The sequence below is a fragment of the Taudactylus pleione genome, unplaced genomic scaffold, assembly GCF_031769625.1.
Source record: "Taudactylus pleione unplaced genomic scaffold, aTauple2 ptg001408l, whole genome shotgun sequence".
Classification (NCBI taxonomy): Eukaryota; Metazoa; Chordata; class Amphibia; order Anura; family Myobatrachidae; genus Taudactylus; species Taudactylus pleione.
Window position 1 is genome coordinate 2,940,791 of NW_028285808.1, and position 21,710 is coordinate 2,962,500.

General features: G+C 47.7%; 2 protein-coding genes across 3 annotated transcripts in view; one reads left to right on the forward strand and one right to left on the reverse strand.

Moving 5' to 3' along the window:
- Positions 1-21,710, forward strand: part of STX18 (syntaxin 18) — a 186,372-nt gene that overhangs the window by 118,478 nt on the left and 46,184 nt on the right. Inside the window, exon 3 of the mRNA XM_088463567.1 lies at positions 16,893-17,005. Within this exon, the coding sequence (XP_088319693.1) occupies positions 16,893-17,005 (113 nt within the window). The remainder of the gene's footprint in view (positions 1-16,892; positions 17,006-21,710) is intronic.
- LOC148442727 (phosphofurin acidic cluster sorting protein 2-like) overlaps positions 1-21,710 on the reverse strand; it is a 63,945-nt gene that overhangs the window by 32,312 nt on the left and 9,923 nt on the right. Inside the window, exons 1-2 of one of the 2 annotated variants that reach the window (XM_088463570.1) lie at positions 21,384-21,498; positions 3,456-3,509 (exon numbers count right to left, since the gene is read on the reverse strand). The gene's annotated coding sequence lies outside the window, so the exon portion shown is untranslated. Of the gene's footprint in view, positions 1-3,455; positions 3,510-21,383; positions 21,499-21,710 lie in introns of those variants that run through there. The other variant, XM_088463568.1, reaches the window with a different exon arrangement.

Sequence of the window (21,710 nt, forward strand, 5' to 3'; positions counted from 1 at the left end):
CAGACCTCTGCAGCACCTGATCCTGTCCAAATGGAATGGACTGCCTCAGACTCTAAAATCCCAGACGATGGTGCTCACTCCGGAGGTTCGCCTGTCCCTAGCCTGGTGGTTGCAGACGACCCATCTCAAAAAGGGTCGTCCGTTCTGGGTGGCGAATTGGGTCCTGTTGACAACGGGCGCCAGTCTTCGGGGCTGGGGAGCAGTCTCAGATCCACACTTGTTCCAGGGCAGGTGGACTCAGGCAGAAACAGAGCTTCCAATAAACATTTTGGAGCTCCGCACGGTGTTCAATGCTCTCCGGGAGACACATCGGGTTCTCCAAGGTCACCCAGTGCAGGTCCAGTCGGACAACGCTACCACCGTGGCCTACATAAATCGGCAGGGAGGAACCCGAAGTCGGGTGGCTCTCGTAGAGGTGTCCCGAATCCTGGTATGGGCGGAGCGCAATCTCCCGGCCATATCAGCAGTATTCATCCCGGGAGTGCTAAACTGGGAGGCGGACTTTCTCAGTCGCCAGGACGTTCATCCGGGGGAATGGTCCCTGCACCCGACGTTTTTCAACTGCTGGTGGACAGGTGGGGTCTTCCAGAGATCGACCTCATGGAGTCCCGGCACAACAACAAGATGCCGGTGTACGGGTCTCGCACAAGAGACGAAAAGGCATCTCTGGTAAATGCTCTGTCCGTCCGGTGGACGTTCCGGTTCGCTTATCTGTTTCCTCCGTTTTCCCTTCTTCCGCGGGTAATCCGGAAATTCAAACAGGATGGAGGGACACTTCTGTTGATAGCTCCCGCATGGCCCAGACGTCACTGGTTCTCAGACCTTCAGGGTCTGTCCGTGGATTGCGGTTGCCGCTACGACCGGACCTTCTGTCACAGGGTCCCTGTCTTCACCTGGACCTGACTCGGCTGTCTTTGACGGCGTGGCTGTTGAGACGGCCATGTTAAGGTCCAGGGGGTTTTCCAGCTCTGTAGTGCGAACCATGCTAAGAGCTCGGAAACCGTCTTCCGCGAGAATATACCATCGTGTGTGGCATACGTTCTTCCAGTGGTGTCGACCGAGAGGTTATGCACCTCGGGAATTTCGTCTGTCTAGAGTGCTAGCCTTCCTACAAGCGGAACTGGACCATGGGCTTCGCCTTGCTTCTTTGAAGGCGCAGGTTTCTGCCCTGTCTGTCTGGTTCCATCGTAGGATTGCTACAATCCCTGACGTGCGCACCTTTATGCTAGGTGTTCTGCGAATTCAGCCGCCTTTTGTTCCACCTGTGGCGCCTTGGGACTTGGCTGTGGTCCTGAGGGCTCTCCAGGGACCGTCGTTTGAACCACCGGGCTCAGTGGATCTTAAATGGCTAACAGCTAAGACTGTTTTCCTTCTGGCTATTGCTTCGGCCAGACGTGTTTCTGATTTAGGGGCTCTCTTGTAGACCCCCTTTCTTGATTTTTCATGGGAGCAGGCCAGTGCTGCACACTCGTCCTGAATTTCTTCCCAAAGTTGTTTCCCGGTTTCATATTAACGAAGAAATCGTTGTGCCAGCTTTTAACTCACCTGGCCTTTCAGTGGGTGAGGCCACTTTGGATGTTGTGCGGGTCTTAAGGACTTATGTTGACCGCACTTCTTCATTTAGGAAGTTGGACGCCTTGTTTGTCCTTTATGGCTTCCGTCAAAAGGGTTGGCCTGCTTCAAAGCAAACTTTGGCAGCTTGGATCCGTATGGCGATTTCAGAAGCTTATCTTCATGAAGGCCTGCCGGTTCCACCTTCTGTGAGGGCTCATTCCACTAGGTTTGTGAGTCCTTTGTGGGCAGCTCGACGTGGTGCTTCTGCATTCCAGATCTGCAAGGCGGCCACGTGGTCTTCAGTCCATACCTGTTGTGAGGTATTACGCATTTGACACCTTTGCCTCTCAGGATGCTTCCTTCGGGCGGCGGATTCTCCTTTCAGCACAGGAGCATCCCCACCCTTAAAGGATACTGCTTTGGGACATCCCCAAGGTATCCTGTGGATACCCTATGGACCCTGAAGTAGAAAATATGAGATATGGTAAGAACTTACCTTTGTTACCTCTATTTCTACGAAGTCCATAGGGTTCCACAGGACTCCCGCCCTGTCGCACCTGTGCTGCAGATGGGCTTTGCTCTGGTCACCGGTTTTTCCGTCTCCCTCTGGTGAGAATGTGATTCTTGTGTGTGTCCAGATCTTTTTTCTCTCTCTTCCTTCTCCTCCAGCCTATGGCTTGGTACGTAACTGAGATGCCTTGGCTCGGGGGCGGAGTATAAGAGGGGGACCCTAGTGCATCCTGGGAAGCTGAAAACTTAACTCTATGGTGCCCGATGCCTGACGTCATCACCTATACCCCAAGGTATCCTGTGGAACCCTATGGACTTCGTAGAAATAGAGATAACAAAGGTAAGTTCTTACCATATCTCATATTTTTTGTGTCTTTTCTATGTTTATATATCAAGATGAGGAGAGAATAAAGGATCAATAATACATATAATTTAGATGGTGATGTGTGCATATTTATTGTGAAGGAATATTTCTCTTCCATATTTGAAAAACATCTCTTTACCTGTGTTTATATTGTGATAGCGCCATGGATCATATATCCACAGTCTTTACATATTGCATTTCAATTCTTTCGGTTTGGGACAGAAGAGGATAATCTGATTGGGCAGCTATTTTGTGCCACAGACTTCCCCTACATTTGAAAATATAGGGGAGTAGAGAGGTTGTTCTCTAATATTGGCTCAGTAGGTATCACAAAGATATGCGCAATGGGGCTGCGGCCAGACTCTGCGAAGGTCACTCAAGTTCTTCCACTCTAAACTCGAATGCCATTCCTTTTGATGGACCTCACCTTTATGCTGTAACAGGAAAAGTTCTTCCCCTAACTGTTACAACAAAGTTTGAAGAAATTTTCTAGAATGTCATTATATGCTGTACAATGAAGATACATCTTAACTAGAGCTAATGGGCTCAGTCCAAACCATGGAAACATCTTTTCCATTATTCCTCCTCTACCAAACTTTACTGTTGGCAGCTCCCCTTTAGGGCAGGGCATGTTCTCCTGGTATCTACCCAGAGTCATCTGTCAGACTGCCAGATGGTGAATTGTGATTCGTCACTCCAGAGAACTTGTTTCCACTGCTGCAGAGCCCTATGGTGGTGTGCTTTACTCCGCTCCTGGCAACATTTGATCTGAGGCTTGTGTATGGATGCTCGGCGAGAGATAGCCAATGCATGAAGCTCCCCACAAACAACTCTTTTGCTGATGCGGTTTCCAAAGGCAATTTAAAACTCTTTTGAGTTTTGTGGCCAATGACACTATTTGTATATTCTGCCGCACTCTGTGCTCCCATTGTGTGAGCTTGCATGGCCTACAAGTTTCTACTTGGTAATAACTGCATTTACAGATGACATGGCAGCTACAGCAATGTCAGAAATGTGAAGAACTGACCTGTTTCAGGCATCCTATGGCAGCGCCACTTGCACCTGTTCCCAATGGATGTTGCTGAAATGGCCAAACAAAAGAATTAGAATTGCTAGCCACATATGTTTGTCCTTGTAATGTGTATATGGCAGTGGTTCCCAAAGTGTGTGCCGTGCCACCCTGGGGTGCCTCAGGACACTTGCAGGGGTGCCTCAGCTTGGTGGTCTAGCACCAAATCAAATAATTTATGGTCAATGTAATGTAAATATGAGGACATACAGAAGTGCAAACCTGTCCCCACCACATAACTGAGCCTAAGGATGACCGGTAAGCACAATTTATCTAATTTTTTTCTCTGAATTTCTCATTAACAAACTTTTGGCCTAGGGGTGCCTTCAAAACAATGCTGATACTCAAGGGTGCCGTGATTCAAAAAAGTTTGGGAACCACTGGTATATGGCAAATAAAATATTGTAACGTTATGGAAATTAATGTCTTATATCGATATACAATCGGGAAACCGGCTGCCTTAATACAGACAGCCGGCTTCCCGACTGTCATATCCCGGCGAGGGATACGCCTGACATTTCCCCGACGCCAGGAGACCGGTGCCCGGCATTCCTGCCGGAGGGTTAGGCTAGGGGGAGGGAGGGTTAGGCTAGGGGGAGGGAGGGTTAGGCTAGGGGGAGGGAGGGTTAGGCTAGGGGAGGGAGGGTTAGGCTAGGGGTAGGGAGGGTTAGGGCTAGGCACTCTCGGGGGGGGACTTAGGTTTAGGCAGCGGGGAAGGGGGGGCGTTAGGGTTAGGCACTTGGGGGGGAGGTTAGGGTTAGGCACCCCTAAAGACGGTTAGGGGTTTGGGTTAGGTTAGTTTATACTTACCTTAGCAACGATCGGGATTTCCAGCGCTGCTGGGAACTCTGCTTTTGTTGGATAGGCGCTGCCGGGAATCGAACCGACGGCCATGCGGCCGGCTGTATTTCATACCGATTCCCTTATATCACAGAATCACAATGTTACCTTCAATGAACAGAGTCCAAATCTACCTACATGCAGACATGATACATTGCTACAAAATATAAATTACTTGAGCCAAATCTAAATCCCTTTGTTTTCACTTTAAAGCAGATCACTATATCGCAGTTTCTCCACCCACGGGTGGAGACGGCACTCGCAGACTGCTTTAGCAGGGTGCCGCGAATAGGGGCAGGGTGCATTCTGCCCTTTTGAAATCTGGCAGGGCGCGGTGCCTCACTTAAACAGCCTAGCGAGAATGCTATTTAATAACTCCACACATGTCTACAGTTATTGTTTACAATGTGTATATGTGTGTTTATGTGTGTGTGTATATGTATGTATGTATGTGTGTGTGTGTATATATGTGTATATATATATATATATATATATATATATATATATATATATAAAAAATAGTGTATATATAATCCACACATGGTTAGTTTTTTTTCTCTCAGCAGCTGGCTGGCTATAAACCATATCTCACCTCTAGGAGGCCCTGGGTCTGCCAATGTGACTTACCCATAGCGAGATACACACAGGTGCTTCTGTCTTGGGGGAGTGTACATTTATATTTTCTTGTACTGTGTATATATATATATATATATATATATATATATATATATTTTATTTTTTAGATTTGTTCATTTTAACCACAATATAATTACAAGTAGCAGCTTGACCCAAATGTATAATACAGTAATACCCTTATTTACAATAAACAATGATGAAAGTGAAGCATTCATGAGTTCCCACCAAGCTAGAAATCAAATAAATTACATATCCAACAGTACATGAGAGAGCCTGTACTTAGTTACGCATACGTAGGCCTATAGGAAAGTATGATGATAGTATACATTGCATGGCGTACATTGTGCAGTTTATTTGTTACTTTTTTCCTATTTGGGAACCATATATTTACAAGTAACAAAGAATGTGCCTCAGACTCTGGTTGTTATACTGCTGTAATTGAAGGTCTGCCTCTGCATTATAGATGAGACGTTTCTGCTTTTAATTCTTTATTAAGGTGCAAAAATGTATTGTACGCTGTAGAGTTTCATGTCTATGTTGCTGCAAATAAGCACATTCTGGGAACAGATCTTCTATAATGTACCCATCATTCCCACATTTTAAGGTGTACTTGGAGAAACTGTGGTATTCTAGCTCTCTAGACCGGTAAAAACCTGTTCACACATTTTTAACTACAGTAAACACTGATTTTCCTGTCTCCTGCACTTTATAACACTGTCCATTAGAGGGTGCTGTGGTTCAATAAATTATATAGTCTGTCATTTCTATATGAAAACTGTCATTTTCTATTGTAATATTTTTGGTATTCCTATAATATGAAACACTGAGCAAAAAAAAATACCTTTCTTATAGATTTTCTCAGCAATATGATCTCTTCTCCTTCCAATCACAGCTATGCTGTATAATCTCACATAACTCAGACTTTGACGCAACTTTTATGGATAAAATATGGGCACCTAAACTGATAGCCCATATGATACACCTATTAACTAAACCTAGAACTAGGGGAGAAATCCATAGGGGAACTATTGTTTGAAGGAGATGAATTGATCTCTGCACAGGGCTATAACATACAGATGTGTCCTCCTACATCTATCCTATTAGCGCCATATGGCATGAGACCTCTGGTGCAATTCCTGCGCTGTGACACTTTTTCCTGAAATCTACTATTTTTTTTCCTGAATTTTGGAGCTCCGCTTGTTATATAGGTCTCTAAGGCGTATGCAGCGGCGTCCGTGTCTACATTTTGTGCTGCAGTTGCGACCTTGCCGAAATGTGTAAGGATGCCCACTTTGAGCATCCCCCCCCCCGCCCCCCAGTGTCACCGCCCAGGAAAACCCTATCTGGCCCATAGTGTACTTGGTACTTTAGGTTATTATTATTTTGTATCTGCATGCGAAATGTTACTTTATAGCAAGAGTGGGGAACCTTTTTTTTCTGCCGAGTGCCAGAACGCCGGTCTGATGTCCATGCTGTCTTCCCTACACCCCGCCGGTACCAGAACGCCGGTACTGATCCGGGGATGCTGGTGGGCGTCTGGGGTCACAGCTAGCGGTGACCCCAGATGCTCCGGACCATGGCCGGATTCAAGGGGGACAGAGGTAAGCAGCGGGGTCCCGCGGTGGGTCCCCGCTGATCACATGGTCCTAAGTCCCCAGGCAGGGGGCTCCCTGGGGACTGGCTGCAGCGTGGAGCCAGGCGACCAACCTGCGCTTCCACTACCCCCTGGGACAGCGGACCGCAGCAGAGCGGTAGCGCTGCGGCGTCCCAGGGGTTAAATGCATGCCAGGGGAGCGCGCCTTCCCTGTCTCACAGCCGGCGCCTCCCCCGCTGCACACAGCCCTCTCTGCACTGTGCTGACTGGTCCTGTGTCAGCGCTCCTCCCCCAGGCCAGCTTCTCTCTGCTCCTCGGCGGCCATCTTCTCTGCAACGCATGGTGAACGCTGCTGGAAGCCTGGAAGGAAGCATCGTGGTCTTGGTCCCCCCACATACCTCTCCTCTGCTGTGGCTCAGGTCTGTGTATGCACTGCTGTGTCCTACCAGGCCCTGTGTCTGTGTAGTTGAGTGATCAGCGCTGTTAGTGCAGGAATTGTTATTTCTCTGCATTGTATGTGACTGTGCTAGCGCTGCCTGTAACTTTTCTTCTCTAAACTGTCAGCTTTATTACTGTCCCTGTTCTTTCTGCTAAGCCCTTGCGGTGCGGTGCTGCAGGGTGGTCTCTCGCCTATTTAATATATAATTGGTGAGAGGGGTCACATACTTGGTGCCATCATGTCTGAAAGTGATTTTCAGTGTACCACGTGTAAAGTACCGTTAGCGGAGGGGGAGGGTAGCGCGGAGGGCCTTTGCCAGCAGTGTTTGTCCATGGCGCGGCCTCTTACGGTTACAGCACCGGTACAGGAGCCGCCCTGGGCTTGTTTCGCTCAGGCGCTAACAGCTTTAGTGGGCCAGTTAGCTCCGCAGCCCGCGTTTACTCCGATGGGTTTGTCCCAGCAGTCTGTGGTGTCGTCACCCATGCAGGGTTTCCCACGACAATTGGTGGTACCCCACAGTCTCCCTATTTCCCCGCTCCCGGTTTCTCAGGAGCCAGCGCGTGTTAACTCCCTGACGAGTTCTGTACAGCACTTGTCGGATGTATTGCAAGGGGAGTCTGTGATGCGGCCTCATAAACGGCCGGTGGCGTCTCTGTCCGCTCCTTATGAGGATGACGAAGGGACGTCTGATGATGGGGAGATTCTGGATCCTTACGATCAGGAACCTCTCCATACTAAGGACGCTGATGCTAAGTCCAAAGTATATATTCCTGGACTTATTCGGGCGGTCCGCACAGCCTTGGTGATTGAGGACGAAGTTCCCCCAGCGGCTAAGTCTAAATATGCCTTTTTCAAAGATGTGAAGGGCGATGCCACAGTCTTTCCTCTTTCGGGTCAGTTGGTGGACCATTTAGAAGAGGCGTGGAAACAGCCTGGCAAAAGATACCAGCCGCAGAGACGCCTGGCGGTGGCTTATCCGTTCGCGGATAATTATTTTGCTAAGTGGGAATCCCCTCCACAGGTGGATTCTCACGTGACCCGTCTTGTCCGTAGTGTCACATTGCCGATGCCATCCATATCCTCCCTTAAGGATGCTACGGACCGCAGGGTGGAAATCTGCCTGAAGTCCGCTTATTCCCTTGCGGGGGGGCAGCAGGGCTGGCTATGGCTATTTGCTGGGTTGCCAGAGCGATGGAGCGCTGGGCGGATTCATTAGAGGCTTCTTTTGATTACGACTGTCCGGCCGAACAGGTGGAGTTGATTGGCAATCTCCGTGATTCGGCCACTTACATCAACGAGGCGGCTCTAGACATTAGTACACTGGTGTCTAGAATTTCTTCAGCAGCGGTAGCTGCTCGTCGCACCTTGTGGCTGCGATCCTGGAAGGCGGACACAGATTCCAAGAAGGGTCTGGAAGCCTTGCCGTTTACCGGAGAAGTGCTCTTCGGTCCGGATCTGGATAAGATTGTGGCCACGCTGGCGGCAGCCAAATCTGCTTGTCTCCCGTCGGCCACTGCTCCTTCTGGTTCTGGACCATCGTCCTTTCGGTCATCTAGGGCCCAGGGCAGGCCCAAACCACAGTCGTTTCCTCGACAGGCTGGTCCTAAGAAATCGGCCAAGCCCTGGAAGCAGGCCTGGAGTACCAGACGTCCGGCCCCCAAGCCAGATGACAAGCCTGCGGCCTGACGGTCCGGGCCTCCCTTTGGGGGATCCCAGGGTGGGAGGCCGCCTGCTACAGTTCGCCCAGTGTTGGTCGACCACTACGACAGACACTTGGGTTCTGGGGGTGGTTTCCCACGGATACGCCCTCTCCTTCCGGCACAGACCCCCGGCTCGATTCTTCACCACGGGTCTACCATCAGACCGGAACAAGGCTACGGAGCTGCGGAAGGTATTGCACACTATGCTCCAGGCTGGAGTTATAGTGCCTGTTCCATTCTCCCAGAGGGGCCAGGGTTTCTATTCAAATCTATTTTTGGTACAGAAACCCAATGGGTCATATCGTCCGATTCTCAACCTCATGCTTACCTGCATGTCCCTATTCTTTTGCACCATCAACAGTTCCTTCGGTTTGCAATCCGCAGCGACCACTTCCAGTTTCGGGCGTTACCTTTTGGCCTGGCGACAGCACCACGTGTTTTCACCAAGGTGATGGCGGTCATGGCGGCTTCTCTGCGGCTGCAGGGAGTCCGCATGTTGCCGTACTTGGACGACCTGTTATTGGTGGCAGGATCTCCAGAGCTCCTGTTACACCACTTGGACCTGACCATTGCACTGCTGCAACGGCACGGCTGGCTAATCAACTGGCAGAAGTCCACTCTAATCCCGTCTCGGAGGATTCTGCATCTTGGAGCCTTATTGGACTCGGGACAGCAAAGGATCTTCGTGACGGAGGACAAGATCTCTGCTTTACAGTCAAGGGTGCGCAGTTGTCTGCACAGCCGCCGGGTGTCCTTACACTCGGCGATGAGGTTACTGGGCTCCATGGTGTCGGTGTTCGACATGGTGGAATACGCCCAGTTTCACTCCAGACCTCTGCAGCACCTGATCCTGTCCAAGTGGAACGGGCTGCCTCAGTCTCTGAAGTCCCAGACGATTGTGCTCACCCCGGAGGTTCGCCTGTCCCTTGCGTGGTGGTTAAAGACGACCCACCTCAACAAGGGACGTCCGTTCTGGGTTCCAAATTGGGTCCTGTTGACAACGGACGCCAGTCTTCGGGGCTGGGGAGCAGTTTCGGGTCCACACTTGTTCCAGGGCAGGTGGACGCCGACAGAAGCGGAGCTTCCAATAAATATCTTGGAACTCCGTGCGGTCTTCAATGCTCTCCAGCAGGCACAGCGGTTTCTCCAGGGTCACCCGGTGCAGGTCCAGTCGGACAACGCTACCACCGTGCCCTACATAAACAGGCAAGGAGGAACTCGCAGTCGGGCGGCTCTCGTAGAGGTCTCTCGGATCCTGGTTTGGGCAGAGCGCAATCTTCCAGCCATATCAGCGGTCTTCATCCCGGGAGTGCTAAATTGGGAGGCGGACTTTCTAAGTCGCCAGGACGTTCATCCAGGGGAATGGTCCCTGCACCCGGACGTTTTTCAACTACTGGTGGACAGGTGGGGTCTTCCAGAAATCGACCTCATGGCGTCCCGGCACAACAACAAGTTGCCGGTGTACGGGTCTCGCACAAGAGACGAAGGGGCGTCTCTGGTGGATGCTCTGTCCGTCTGGTGGACGTTCCGGTTCGCATACCTGTTCCCTCCGGTCTCCCTTCTTCCACGGGTAATCCGGAAATTCAAACAGGAAGGAGGGACGCTCCTGTTGATAGCTCCCGCGTGGCCCAGACGTCACTGGTTCTCAGACCTTCAGGGTCTGTCCGTGGACAGTCCTCTGCGGTTGCCGCTACGACCGGACCTTCTGTCTCAGGGTCCTTGCCTTCACCCGGACCTGACTCGGCTGTCTTTGACGGCGTGGCTGTTGAGACGGCCATGCTGAGGTCCCGGGGGTTTTCCAGCTCTGTGGTGCGTACCATGTTACGAGCTCGGAAACCGTCTTCCGCGAGGATATACCATCGCGTGTGGCATACGTTCTTCCAGTGGTGTCGACCGAGAGGTTATGCACCGCGGGAGTTTCGTCTGTCTCGGATTCTCGCCTTCCTGCAAGCAGGACTAGATCATGGGCTTCGCCTTGCTTCTTTGAAGGTACAGGTTTCGGCCCTATCTGTCTGGTTTCACCGTAGGATTGCTACAATCCCGGATGTGCGCACCTTTATGCAAGGTGTTCTCCGTATTCAGCCGCCCTTTGTTCCACCTGTGGCGCCTTGGGATTTGGCTGTGGTCCTGAGGGCTCTCCAAGGACCGCCGTTTGAACCACTGGGCTCAGTGGATATTAAATGGCTAACAGCTAAGACTGTTTTCCTTCTGGCCATTGCTTCGGCCAGACGTGTTTCTGAGTTAGGGGCTCTTTCTTGTAGACCCCCTTTCTTGGTTTTTCATGGGAACAGGGCAGTGCTCCGCACTCGGCCCGAGTTTCTTCCCAAAGTTGTTTCCCAGTTTCATGTTAACGAGGAAATAGTTGTTCCGGCCTTTAACTCACCGGGTCTTTCTGTGGGTGAGGCCTCTTTGGATGTTGTGCGGGCCTTAAGGACTTATGTTGACCGCACTTCTTCGTTTAGGAAGTCGGACGCTTTGTTTGTCCTCTATGGCTTCCGTAAAAAGGGTTGGCCTGCTTCAAAGCAAACTTGGCAGCCTGGATCCGTATGGCTATTTCTGAAGCTTATCTTCGTGAAGGCCTACCGGTCCCTCCTTCTCTGAAGGCTCATTCCACTAGGTCTGTGGGTCCTTCGTGGGCAGCTCGACGTGGTGCCTCGGCAGTTCAGATCTGCAAGGCTGCTACGTGGTCCTCTGTCCATACCTTCGTGAGGTATTACAGGTTTGACACCTTCGCCTCTCAGGATGCTTCCTTCGGGCGGCGGATTCTCCTTTCTGCACAGGAGCGTCCCCACCCTTAAAGGATACTGCTTTGGGACATCCCCAAGGTATCCTGTGGATACCCTATGGACCCTGCTCTGGCCTGGTGGGAAATTAGAATGACATAGAGAATATTAAACATGTGAGAGGTCTTGTTACCTTACTTATTTTAAACTTTTTTTTGACACAGTTGGTTTTTAGGGGCTATTCCCAGGGGTGCAGGCTATTTTTGTATTAAGCCCCTAAACCACAATTCTGCACTTTTTTTTTGCCAGCTAAAGGTTGGTGAAAACTTATCCCCGTTCAAACTGGCGAAAAGTCTTTGAATCAGGGGATAATTCAATTTACATTGCTAATATACTAGAGGTCTTGTTACCTTACTTATTGAACCACCTCCGTACATGATTACTGAGGGATGCTAATTAACAATTGATCGCAACATTTTCTTTCCGACTGGGCCATATTCAATTAGCCGTATTAATTTTGCAGCCTTGGGCGGAATCTAGTTTCCGCCTACATCGTGTGTTTTGGCCGCGGAAACTTATCGTGCGCGTACCCGCTTATCCCCGTATTCAATTCCAAAGGACTCAAAAACACGTCCCGGCGAAACGCAAACAGACAAAAGATGCTGTCAGATTTGGGGAAATCAGTCTGACACCCCCCACCAGTGCACTAACATTGGGGATCATGGTGGATACCCCCGAATAGGTCTGCTGAAGCTATATGGGGTACTTAAATGCTCTCATTAACTGCCAAATGGCGTCTTTGCACAAGTGGTGAATAGCATTTGGCAGTTTTTTTGGTGGAAATAACTAGTCCCAGTAAATTTGGGGTACATGAAAATAGGTGCAAGCATGATTAAAAATCGCAAAAGTGAGGTCTTAAACAGCTTGAAAAACGCACCTTCAGCAAGTACCTGCAATCAAAAAACCTTCCCCCATACTAGCAGACACCCCCCCCCCAAAGTCTATTTTGATAGTTTTTAAGTTTGTACCCCAACTTTGTACTTTCTGCCCCCTTTTTCAAAGTCATTTTTTGGGGTGTTCTATTAATTTTTTTAAGATTTTTTTGACGGTTTACCTTTTGGAACCTGTCCTAAGAGTACAGGGTGGTTTCCCCACCTTTGTACCCCAAAACCGCAATTCTGCAATTTTTTTCAACCGCTATTCATAGGCGAAACTTTTCCACTGGGTACAAGGCATCGCGTTTTCGCACCGGCGAAAAAAGTTGCAACAATTGAATACGGGGATAAGTTTCCACTGGTGAAATGATGTCATCGGCTAAACTTTTTCGCCGAAAACTGCTTTCCGTCGCTAATTGAATACGGCCCTAAAAGGGACACTGTCATGAAAAATACTTTATACGTATTGTGCTAGAATCTTTGTTACAAATATGATGTTAGCCGTTCAGAAGTGTTTATCCTAAAAGTGACGCACTGATTACACGAGAGAGAGTGTATATTAAATACATTGATTTATATGTTAAAGGCAAAGTGGGAAATCCTATTCAGATGGCACAACTGCTCCCTGGTCACCTTGAAAAAGACTAAGTCAACATAGCTGAAACACATTGGTTATAAAGGTCTACAGGCTGACCAGGGAGAAGTTGTACTATCTGAAAAGCATTCCAGACCCTTTTCTGGACATCCTGCGACTTTGTTCCAGAAGAAACTGTGATATGCGCATTTTACTTATCCATCCGTTAGGAGGGCTGTGGTATAAAAAGGTCGACAGATTCAAATGGTCGACACAAATATGGTTAACACTTTGTTTTTAGTAATTTAACCACACTGAGAACTGCACCTTTCACTTAGAAAATTGTACAGCCTCAATACGCCACTCCGCACGATATGCCTGGCGAGAGTGAGCCGCCAGGTCCCGTGTAGGGTCGGGCATCTTTTTTTGCCTAAATTTCAATACGATGCGACTAGGAGGCACAAGGAGACTGTGCTGAATAATTTGATCTGCGACACTTGTATAGCAACAGAGGCTGTAAACGGAACTTGGCGTAGATAAAAGCTGCATCGTAACACTTTGCATGGTGATTCAGAGACTAAGTCGCACACACATATACAAGTGTCGCCAATTAACCAGCACAGTCCCTGGTGCATCCTAGTCGCATCACAATGTGACTTAGATGCATTTTCTGCAAGAAAAAAGACCCAGCGCTAGCGGAGTATCACGGTACCAGGTGCGCCGAGAGGGGCAGTTTAGCGCGACTGCAGCAAAGATGAGTGAAGGCGCATTGGACTAAATAATCCTATCCACAGCTTTCTATGATGGCATCCATGGAATCTGGATCCTAAGCAGAATAAATGCAGATTTGTATTTTTAGGTTTGTATGTAATGTATGTACAATATGCTTTCTGTATTCTCCCAGTCTGTGCAGCGTCTGAGTGTGTCTCTATGCTGCCATTGCTACCAGGGACACTTAGAGTTTCCGGCAGAACTAATCTCCGTCTGTGTAGTCTCATTCTTCATGTTTCTGTTTCCTCCACTTGTTCTGCCATAAACTACTCTTCTATCACATTCAATTTTACAGCTGACTGATACAGCGGCTTCAGGAGTGTAACATGAAAATAAGGCTCCTGCTATCTGCAAGTAAATGATATTTTGGATCAATGTTCTGTATCTGTGAATCAACTGAGCTGCATTTCATCTCTCAGCTCTGTACCTGGCTGATGTGATTTGGTTATATAAATGTAAGATATTCAGATCTATCTTCCCATTGGAAAGGCGTCGTTCCTCTTTATGTGGATATTTTTTATAGTGATAGCCTGAAGCTAGTTCACATAAATGACCAGCATATGGAAAACAAGGACAGATTTCAGGCATGTTCTTAAGACTTTGCCATCTAGTGCAGTAATCTAGTTCACCATTAATATTTCACTAACATTGACATCTAGTTCTCTAGCGCTCTTTATTGCCAAGCTGAATGGTGATTTTCACCTGTACAAAACCTGAAATGATTTGAAAGGGCAAAACCTTCATTTGGCCATGTGTGGATTTAAGCCAAATACTGCCCTAACAGTCTCGTACATGAGGTTCTGGCAGACACCAGATATGATTGTGAATAATGGAAATCTATTTGGCTTTTACTGTAGCATAGTTAAATAAATAAATGCAGTTTGCTATTGCGTGCTCGTGTGTGTGACCATCAATGGAGAAGCTGAATATTCCAAAACTAACACATGTGGGCTCAGAGCTTTCCATATCAGAGAAGTACAGATGTGACCTCATACATGTAGCCTCAATACGCCGCGCAACTTGCCTGGCGTGAGCAAGCCGCCAGGTCCCGTGCTACTATAGCGCAAGGCATCATTTTTTTGCCAAAAGTGCGTCTAAGTCGCAATGAGATGTGACTAGGACGCACCAGAAGCCTGTGCTGATTAATGTGATATGTGACACTTGTATATCTGTGTGCACCTGAGTATGTATATAAGGACTTGGAATGAAAAAAAGCTGCTGCCGCCACATTGTAGCACTTCCTATACAGATTCAGGGATTAAAAGATTTAAAAAAAAATGTCGCCTGGTACTAGCAGTCTCATGGGACATGGGGCCTGATTCAGACCCGCTCGCTAGATGCGGCCGCTCGCTCCCAGTGTATGGATATTCAGCTAAGTGACGTCAAGGCAGCCGCTCGCACGGCAAGGCATGAGCACGCCCACTGTGTCTTGGCGAGCGATCACTTTGTGTTTATAGACGCCCACCAGCCTGTCTTTAGCCGCCCACATGCGTACGTCATCTCCAGGAAGTATATACAACCATCGGTACATCGGGAACCATCGAATCTGACCGCAGCACTTGTGGTTGACTGTACCCTACAGCAAGCACTGCGATCACTTCAGTATATTATTCAACCAGGTGACGTGTACTATGACGCTGCCTATTATTTATGCACGCCTCAGAAACGGCGTGAAAACACTCTGGCAACAGTCCGCAACTCCACTCCCCCGTTACTACTGGTCTGCCCCTGTTACCACCCACAAACGGCCTCTTCTGTCACTCACTCCGCTGGGATGTCTATGCAGGGCGAGCGAGCACATTCCGATCACTCATACTAGTCTGCGCACGCGCACTGCGAACTACATGCATTTGTCACATTAGCGAACATCGTCTGCAATGAGTGGCCGCTTGCTAGCGAGCAGGTCTGAATCAGGCCCATGGTGCGCCAAGAGCACAGATGTGTAAGGACACCTCTGTAGGTGAGTAGATAAAGGAGGAACCATTTGGTGACCTAATGGATTGAGACTTGGAACTTGTGTAGATTTAAGGTTTTTGTACTGTTTCGTGGTTGCAGTCTGTACTCCACTGAGCAAAAATAGAAATAAACCGGTTATATTGATATTAATAATATATATATATATATATTGAAAATATTATCCCAAAAATTCCGTATAGCAGCCATGAAACAATAATAAAATGAAGACAGTATTGTCTCAGTTGTCATAAGATATACACAATACACAAATGACTACTCATTCGCATAGAGAAACATGGAACAGAATTGAATGAACACAATACACATGTATATCCTATATAGTGTATTTGATAATCTCATGCTGCTATTATAAAAGAGATAGATGTTATTTACAGATCCATCCCCCACCTCCGCTCTCTGAAACATTTCATTAACCTCATTACAGCTGAAAGGCTGTACGCTAATGGCCACAATGGAGACATACTAATGGAATGTCTGTAACACGACCCACTGGCCGCAGAGAGCCATATGCAGACAACGCTCCAGAGGTCTGTTGAGAGTTAACAGATGAAATGGTATTTAATAAAGACCCAACATATTACATATGTTTGGGTACACATGGGCTCATGTAACCCCTCCATCTGATTAGCAATGAATGTGAGCGTCAGGTGGCTTTTATCCTTGTAGTGGGACAACTGGTTGGTGTAGCCATATAACCTCTAAAGAAGCCTCTCTAGGTTCCAGTGATGAGTACATGCTTGGTATACCTGAGTTGCTTCTGGCTCTGTGTCCTTATGCTAATTGCAGGAGCTGTTCTTGTGGGGTAACAAACATAATGTGCTTAATGTAACAAAGCTTCAGTGAATGTTACAGGGAGCATCTGAGCTTCTGTTTCACAATATCAGCAGCCCATGAGGTCTTAATAGGGAGCAATGAGCATTTTTTTAAACCTCTCTTCTGAGCTACAGTCTGCTTTATCTGGATCACGGCTCAGGCATTGCAGCTACCAGCCTGGATGTCATTTTCACTAGCTCTATTTGATATTGTATCTATACACCCCCCACCTATTTGTGTCCTGCCAAGCCAGCCACCTACGGTACCGATTTTAAAATGATATTCACTAAACTGATATAATCTGATATCACTACACTTCAAAAATAAAAAGCTTGTAATGTGTAAAGGATGTACTCCACATGTTTGATGTTTGTGGCCTTTTCTGCTTTTCAGTCATGTCTCAAAATATTCCCGTATGACGGATTCAGAGCGGGATCAGATCGATCAGGATGCACAGACCTTCATGAGGACGTGCGCTGAGGCCATTCAACAGCTCAGAACAGAAGGCGAGTGCAGAGCCGGGATTGTACAGTAACTAGTCTGTGTTGTGGTATTGCTGACAGCGGGTATAAAAGACTTGGGGGACGGGGGTACAGTGGCATGTGATAATTGCAATGAATGCTAATATACCTTACTTAGTATTGTGAAAATACTAATTAATTTGTCATTTGTCACTTATGTGAATGGCCAAATAGTCTCTGTAAAGCGCTGCGTAATATGTATGCGCTATATAAATAACTGGTAATAAATAATAAATTTGTCCAGAAGATGGCAGTAAACTAAGTAATTCTGGTGCATATCCTTTCAACAGGCAGTGCTTATGAATTTCAGGCACACTTTGGGAGCTGCTCTTCTGACCTTTATTACATTACATGGCCAAAAGTATGTGGGCGCACTTTCTAATTACTGTGTGTGGCCAAAATCTAGTAGAAAGCCTTCCTAGAAGAGTGAAGGCTGGCAAAGCAGTAAAGAGGGACCCAACTCCATGGCGCCGGAATTCTGACAGGTGTCGGGATTCCGGCGCAGGCATTCTAAGCACCGACATCCCGACTATCTGTATTTTGACAACATCCCCTCCATGTTAATGGACATTGTTTTGGAATGTGATGTTTAGCAAGCATTTATTTGTGTAATGTTTGTCTGTACACGTATTTATCGTCATTGTTAGGGAATCAGAGCACTTCAATTCCTTAGGTTGATTGCAGAATAAAACATTAATTTGTCAATTTCTCTGATTACCACTTATCTTTGTGGCATTCTTTAACCTTGCTCGGTGCCACAGGAATGGAAGTGAAATACCGGCGGCCCAACAGCCGCCGGTTCAAATCCCAAATGTGGAAGGCCGACAGTAGGAGATCCCGACGCCCGGTGTTGAGTATCCTAATCCCCCCACCCCTTCCCCTAACCCTCCCTTAGGGGTACCTAACCCTAACCTCCACCTAGGGGTGCATAAACTGGGTTTGATTGGAGCAAGAAAGGACATCAACATAATCAATTGAAGTTTAAAAAGGTACACCACTTGGAGAATATAATATACCGTATATACTCGAGTATAAGTCGACCCGAATATAAGCCGAGGTACCTAATTTTACCACAAAAAACTGGGAAAACTTATTGACTCGAGTATTAGCCTAGGGTGGGAAATGCAGCAGCTACTGGTAGTAATCCCCCCCCCCCCTGGTAGTGCCCCCAGTAGTAATCCCCCCTGGTAGTGCCCCCAGTAGTAATATCCCCCCTGGTAGTGCCCCCAGTAGTAATATCCCCCCCTGGTAGTGCCCCCAGTAGTGATATCCCCCCATGGTAGTGCCCCCAGTAGTGATATCCCCCCCTGGTAGTGCCCCCAGTAGTGATATCCCCCCCTGGTAGTGCCCCCAGTAGTAATATCCCCCCCTGGTAGTGCCCCCAGTAGTAATATCCCCCCCTGGTAGTGCCCCCAGTAGTAATATCCCCCCCTGGTAGTGCCCCCAGTAGTAATATCCCCCCTGGTAGTGCCCCCAGTAGTAATATCCCCCCCTGGTAGTGCCCCCAGTAGTAATATCCCCCCCTGGTAGTGCCTCCAGTAGTAATATCCCCCCTGGTAGTGCCCCCAGTAGTAATATCCCCCCCTGGTAGTGCCCCCAGTAGTAATATCCCCCCCTGGTAGTGCCCCCAGTAGTAGCCTCCCCCCAGTAGAGAGAGACGTAATAATAACAAAAAAAACAAAACACTTACCTGAAACCCCGCTCCTGGTCCCGATGCTGCTACTGGCTCCTCCGGCTGCTTTGCATTATGGGAGAGGTCATGACTTCATGACGTCTATCCCATTACCCACTGCTGGAGCCGGAAGATGGCTCCCGCAATGGGAGCAGCAGCAGCCGATGAGAGTCTGACAGACTCTCATCGGCTGCTAATTACAACAAACACACAGCTGCCGTTGCCGGCGGCTGTGTGTTTGGCACTGTGTAGTGCTGACCGAACTCCGTCCGGTCAGCGCTACACACGCGGTGCAGCTGTGTCACAGAGACACAGTCTGCACCGCGGCCCTCATGGTACGCAGCTGAGTGAGGCGCCCTCCAATATGTGGCGCCCTACTCAGCTGCGTGACGGGAGAACCGGCCCTGGTCACTCGAGTATAAGCCGTGGGGGGGCTTTTTCAGCACAAATATGTGCTGAAAAACTCGGCTTATACTCAAGTATATACGGTAACTAATAAAAACGTTTGTTATAAAAAGTTAAATACTGCGCGCAAGTTGCCGTTTTGTATAGTTGGAGTTGCGACGATGCCAGTTTGCTTAATGCGGCGAAAGCTAGCGTAGCAAGTACACGTGCGTAAAGTGTGTGTAGGCATCTTTATACCCCATCTGTTTCGGCATGCAATATTTTGTTTTATTTATTTTATGCATATTTAGTTTTTAGTTTTTTTTTACTGTTTTGTGCTTTGGTTTTTTTAATATAGACTTTGAAATGTTTTCTCGACTCCAGGATGAAGACATAAATTATATGCAGCACTTTTTCAAAAGAGTTGTTATTAGAAGACTTATATGTTTAGTTCCTAAAAAATAGTTTTGTTTTCTGGTTTTGAAAGATTATAAAGAGTTCTCTATTTTTTTATTTTGTTTAATTCTGGTGTTTTTTTTTTTTTTTTTATACCTTAGGGGACAGGAATGGATGTTGTAACAGTCAGAATTACTATTGCACTAAATGAGTATACTTATGATGAAGTATATAGCATGGCATATGAGACACCCCACGTGGTTCGCCATATTGATTTTTTTTCACCTGGTTCACGAAAGTTTCAAAGGTTAAGACATTTGACACTGGAGCAGATCCTGTGTGTTGCCACAATATTACACTGAGCAGTGCGAGGGCATCTGGGATTCAGGGTTATACAGAACAATTTTGCGCCCTGCTTCCTGAATGGTTTTCCATAACAATAAGCAGTCTGATCAAAGTTGCGCAGTCGCCCGTGCCTGAAATGTACCATTATCCAACCCTCTTGTCTGTGTTTAGCTAACTCCGCTGCATGATAATGAGAAACTGTGCATCGTAAGCCCCAACGTCCTCCTCATTCACGCGCATTTATCGTCTTTCAGATTCATTTGAATAGATTGTGGGAGATAATAGTGGAACGTTGTATTTTACAGCGATATCTCGGAAATGAAGCTGAAGGTATAATATTCTGGCACTGCAGTTTGAGTGCAGGGTCTGTGTGCAGCATATTAATGTCCCCTCATTTTATTTGAATGGTAATAATGGAAATATTTTGCTATCTTGTCAAAGTGATGAATGTTCTGCTGTTTCCTTGCATGCGGTCCTGAAGGAATTTAGAATAATAATAATGTGAATATTTCCGGAGACGTTAGGTCCGTTATGTTGTATTGTTAGGATGTGGTATGAGACCGGAGCTGATGGAACAAGCGTTGGTTATTGTGGAATCCGTTTAAGGGATTGTATCACCAGAGCAGCGCTGCTGGTCAGGGCTGTGACCGGGTCATTAGGTTGCAAGGGCATTGATTTTTTTTATTTTATACTTTTGCCATGAGATGATCATTGTAGAGCGGTGATTGAAAATAAACACTGTAGAGTTTATAAATTGTCAGCAAAAACTTAAACCTTGCAGTAATCCTTATATTAACTATTAAGGATGGGTTTATATTTGCTATCTGTGTGCAGCTGGGTTTAGGGTTTCCATCTATTTTCCTTCTTGCTTTGTGCCATTTTCCACTTCTCTAACCCAGTGTGGTGTAATACATGGATAGAATTGTTGGAGAAGAAAAGGGGCAAAGATAATACCAATGACCCTACAGACAATCGTAACCTATGGTGGCAAAGTTAAGTGGGGCTCCTAGGGTTGAACAGCGTCATCATGTGATTTGACGCCACATGCGGGTGTAAGAGATGACGACAATATATCACCACCCTCTCGTTTGCACCTTAACTTACAGGATGGTGTGCGGTCAGGAAGCAGACGGGTCGAAATGCTGATTGCCAGCTTCCCGACTGTCAAATCCCGGCATGGGACTAATGATAGGCGTCGAAATTCCGACTCCTATCATTATCCACCTGCCGAAATCCCGATGCCCGGCATACCGAATGAAGGTAAGCCAGGCGTCGGGAGTGGACAGCCGCTGGGGGGGGGGGGGAGGGTTATGTTTAGGGGTTTATGGGGGGGACTTGGCGTTAGGCACCCCCCGGGAGTGTTAGGGTTAGGCTACGGGAAGGGGGGGTTAGGGTTAGACACCCCCCTGGGAGTGTTAGGTTTACGGAGCGGAGAGGGGGGGGTTAGGTTTAGGCAGCCCTGGGGGGATGTTAGGGTTAGGCACTAGGGAGAGGGAGGTTAGGGTTATGCACCCCTAAGGGAGGGTTAGTGGGGGGGAGAAGGTTAGGGATAGTATAGTTGGCTACCTTGTCGGGATCTTCACTCTTCGGTCCTCCGGCGTCGGTAATACATCCGCCAGGCTCACGTCCGACGGTATGTCATACCGATTCCTACAGGTTAACTCCAAACACAACTAATCAAATACATGTGAAACTGATTACATGGTCTATCTACTCACATGTCCCTGTAAAAACAATATATTGGTCGTACCACTAGAAAATTCAAAATGAAGCACCTTGAACACTGTAGGAACATTAAGAAAAGGTTTCAAAACCATAGTCTGTCACTTCACTTCTCAGACACATAATGCTGCTTCTGAGTGCTACTATCATAGAACAGATTGGGCCCACACA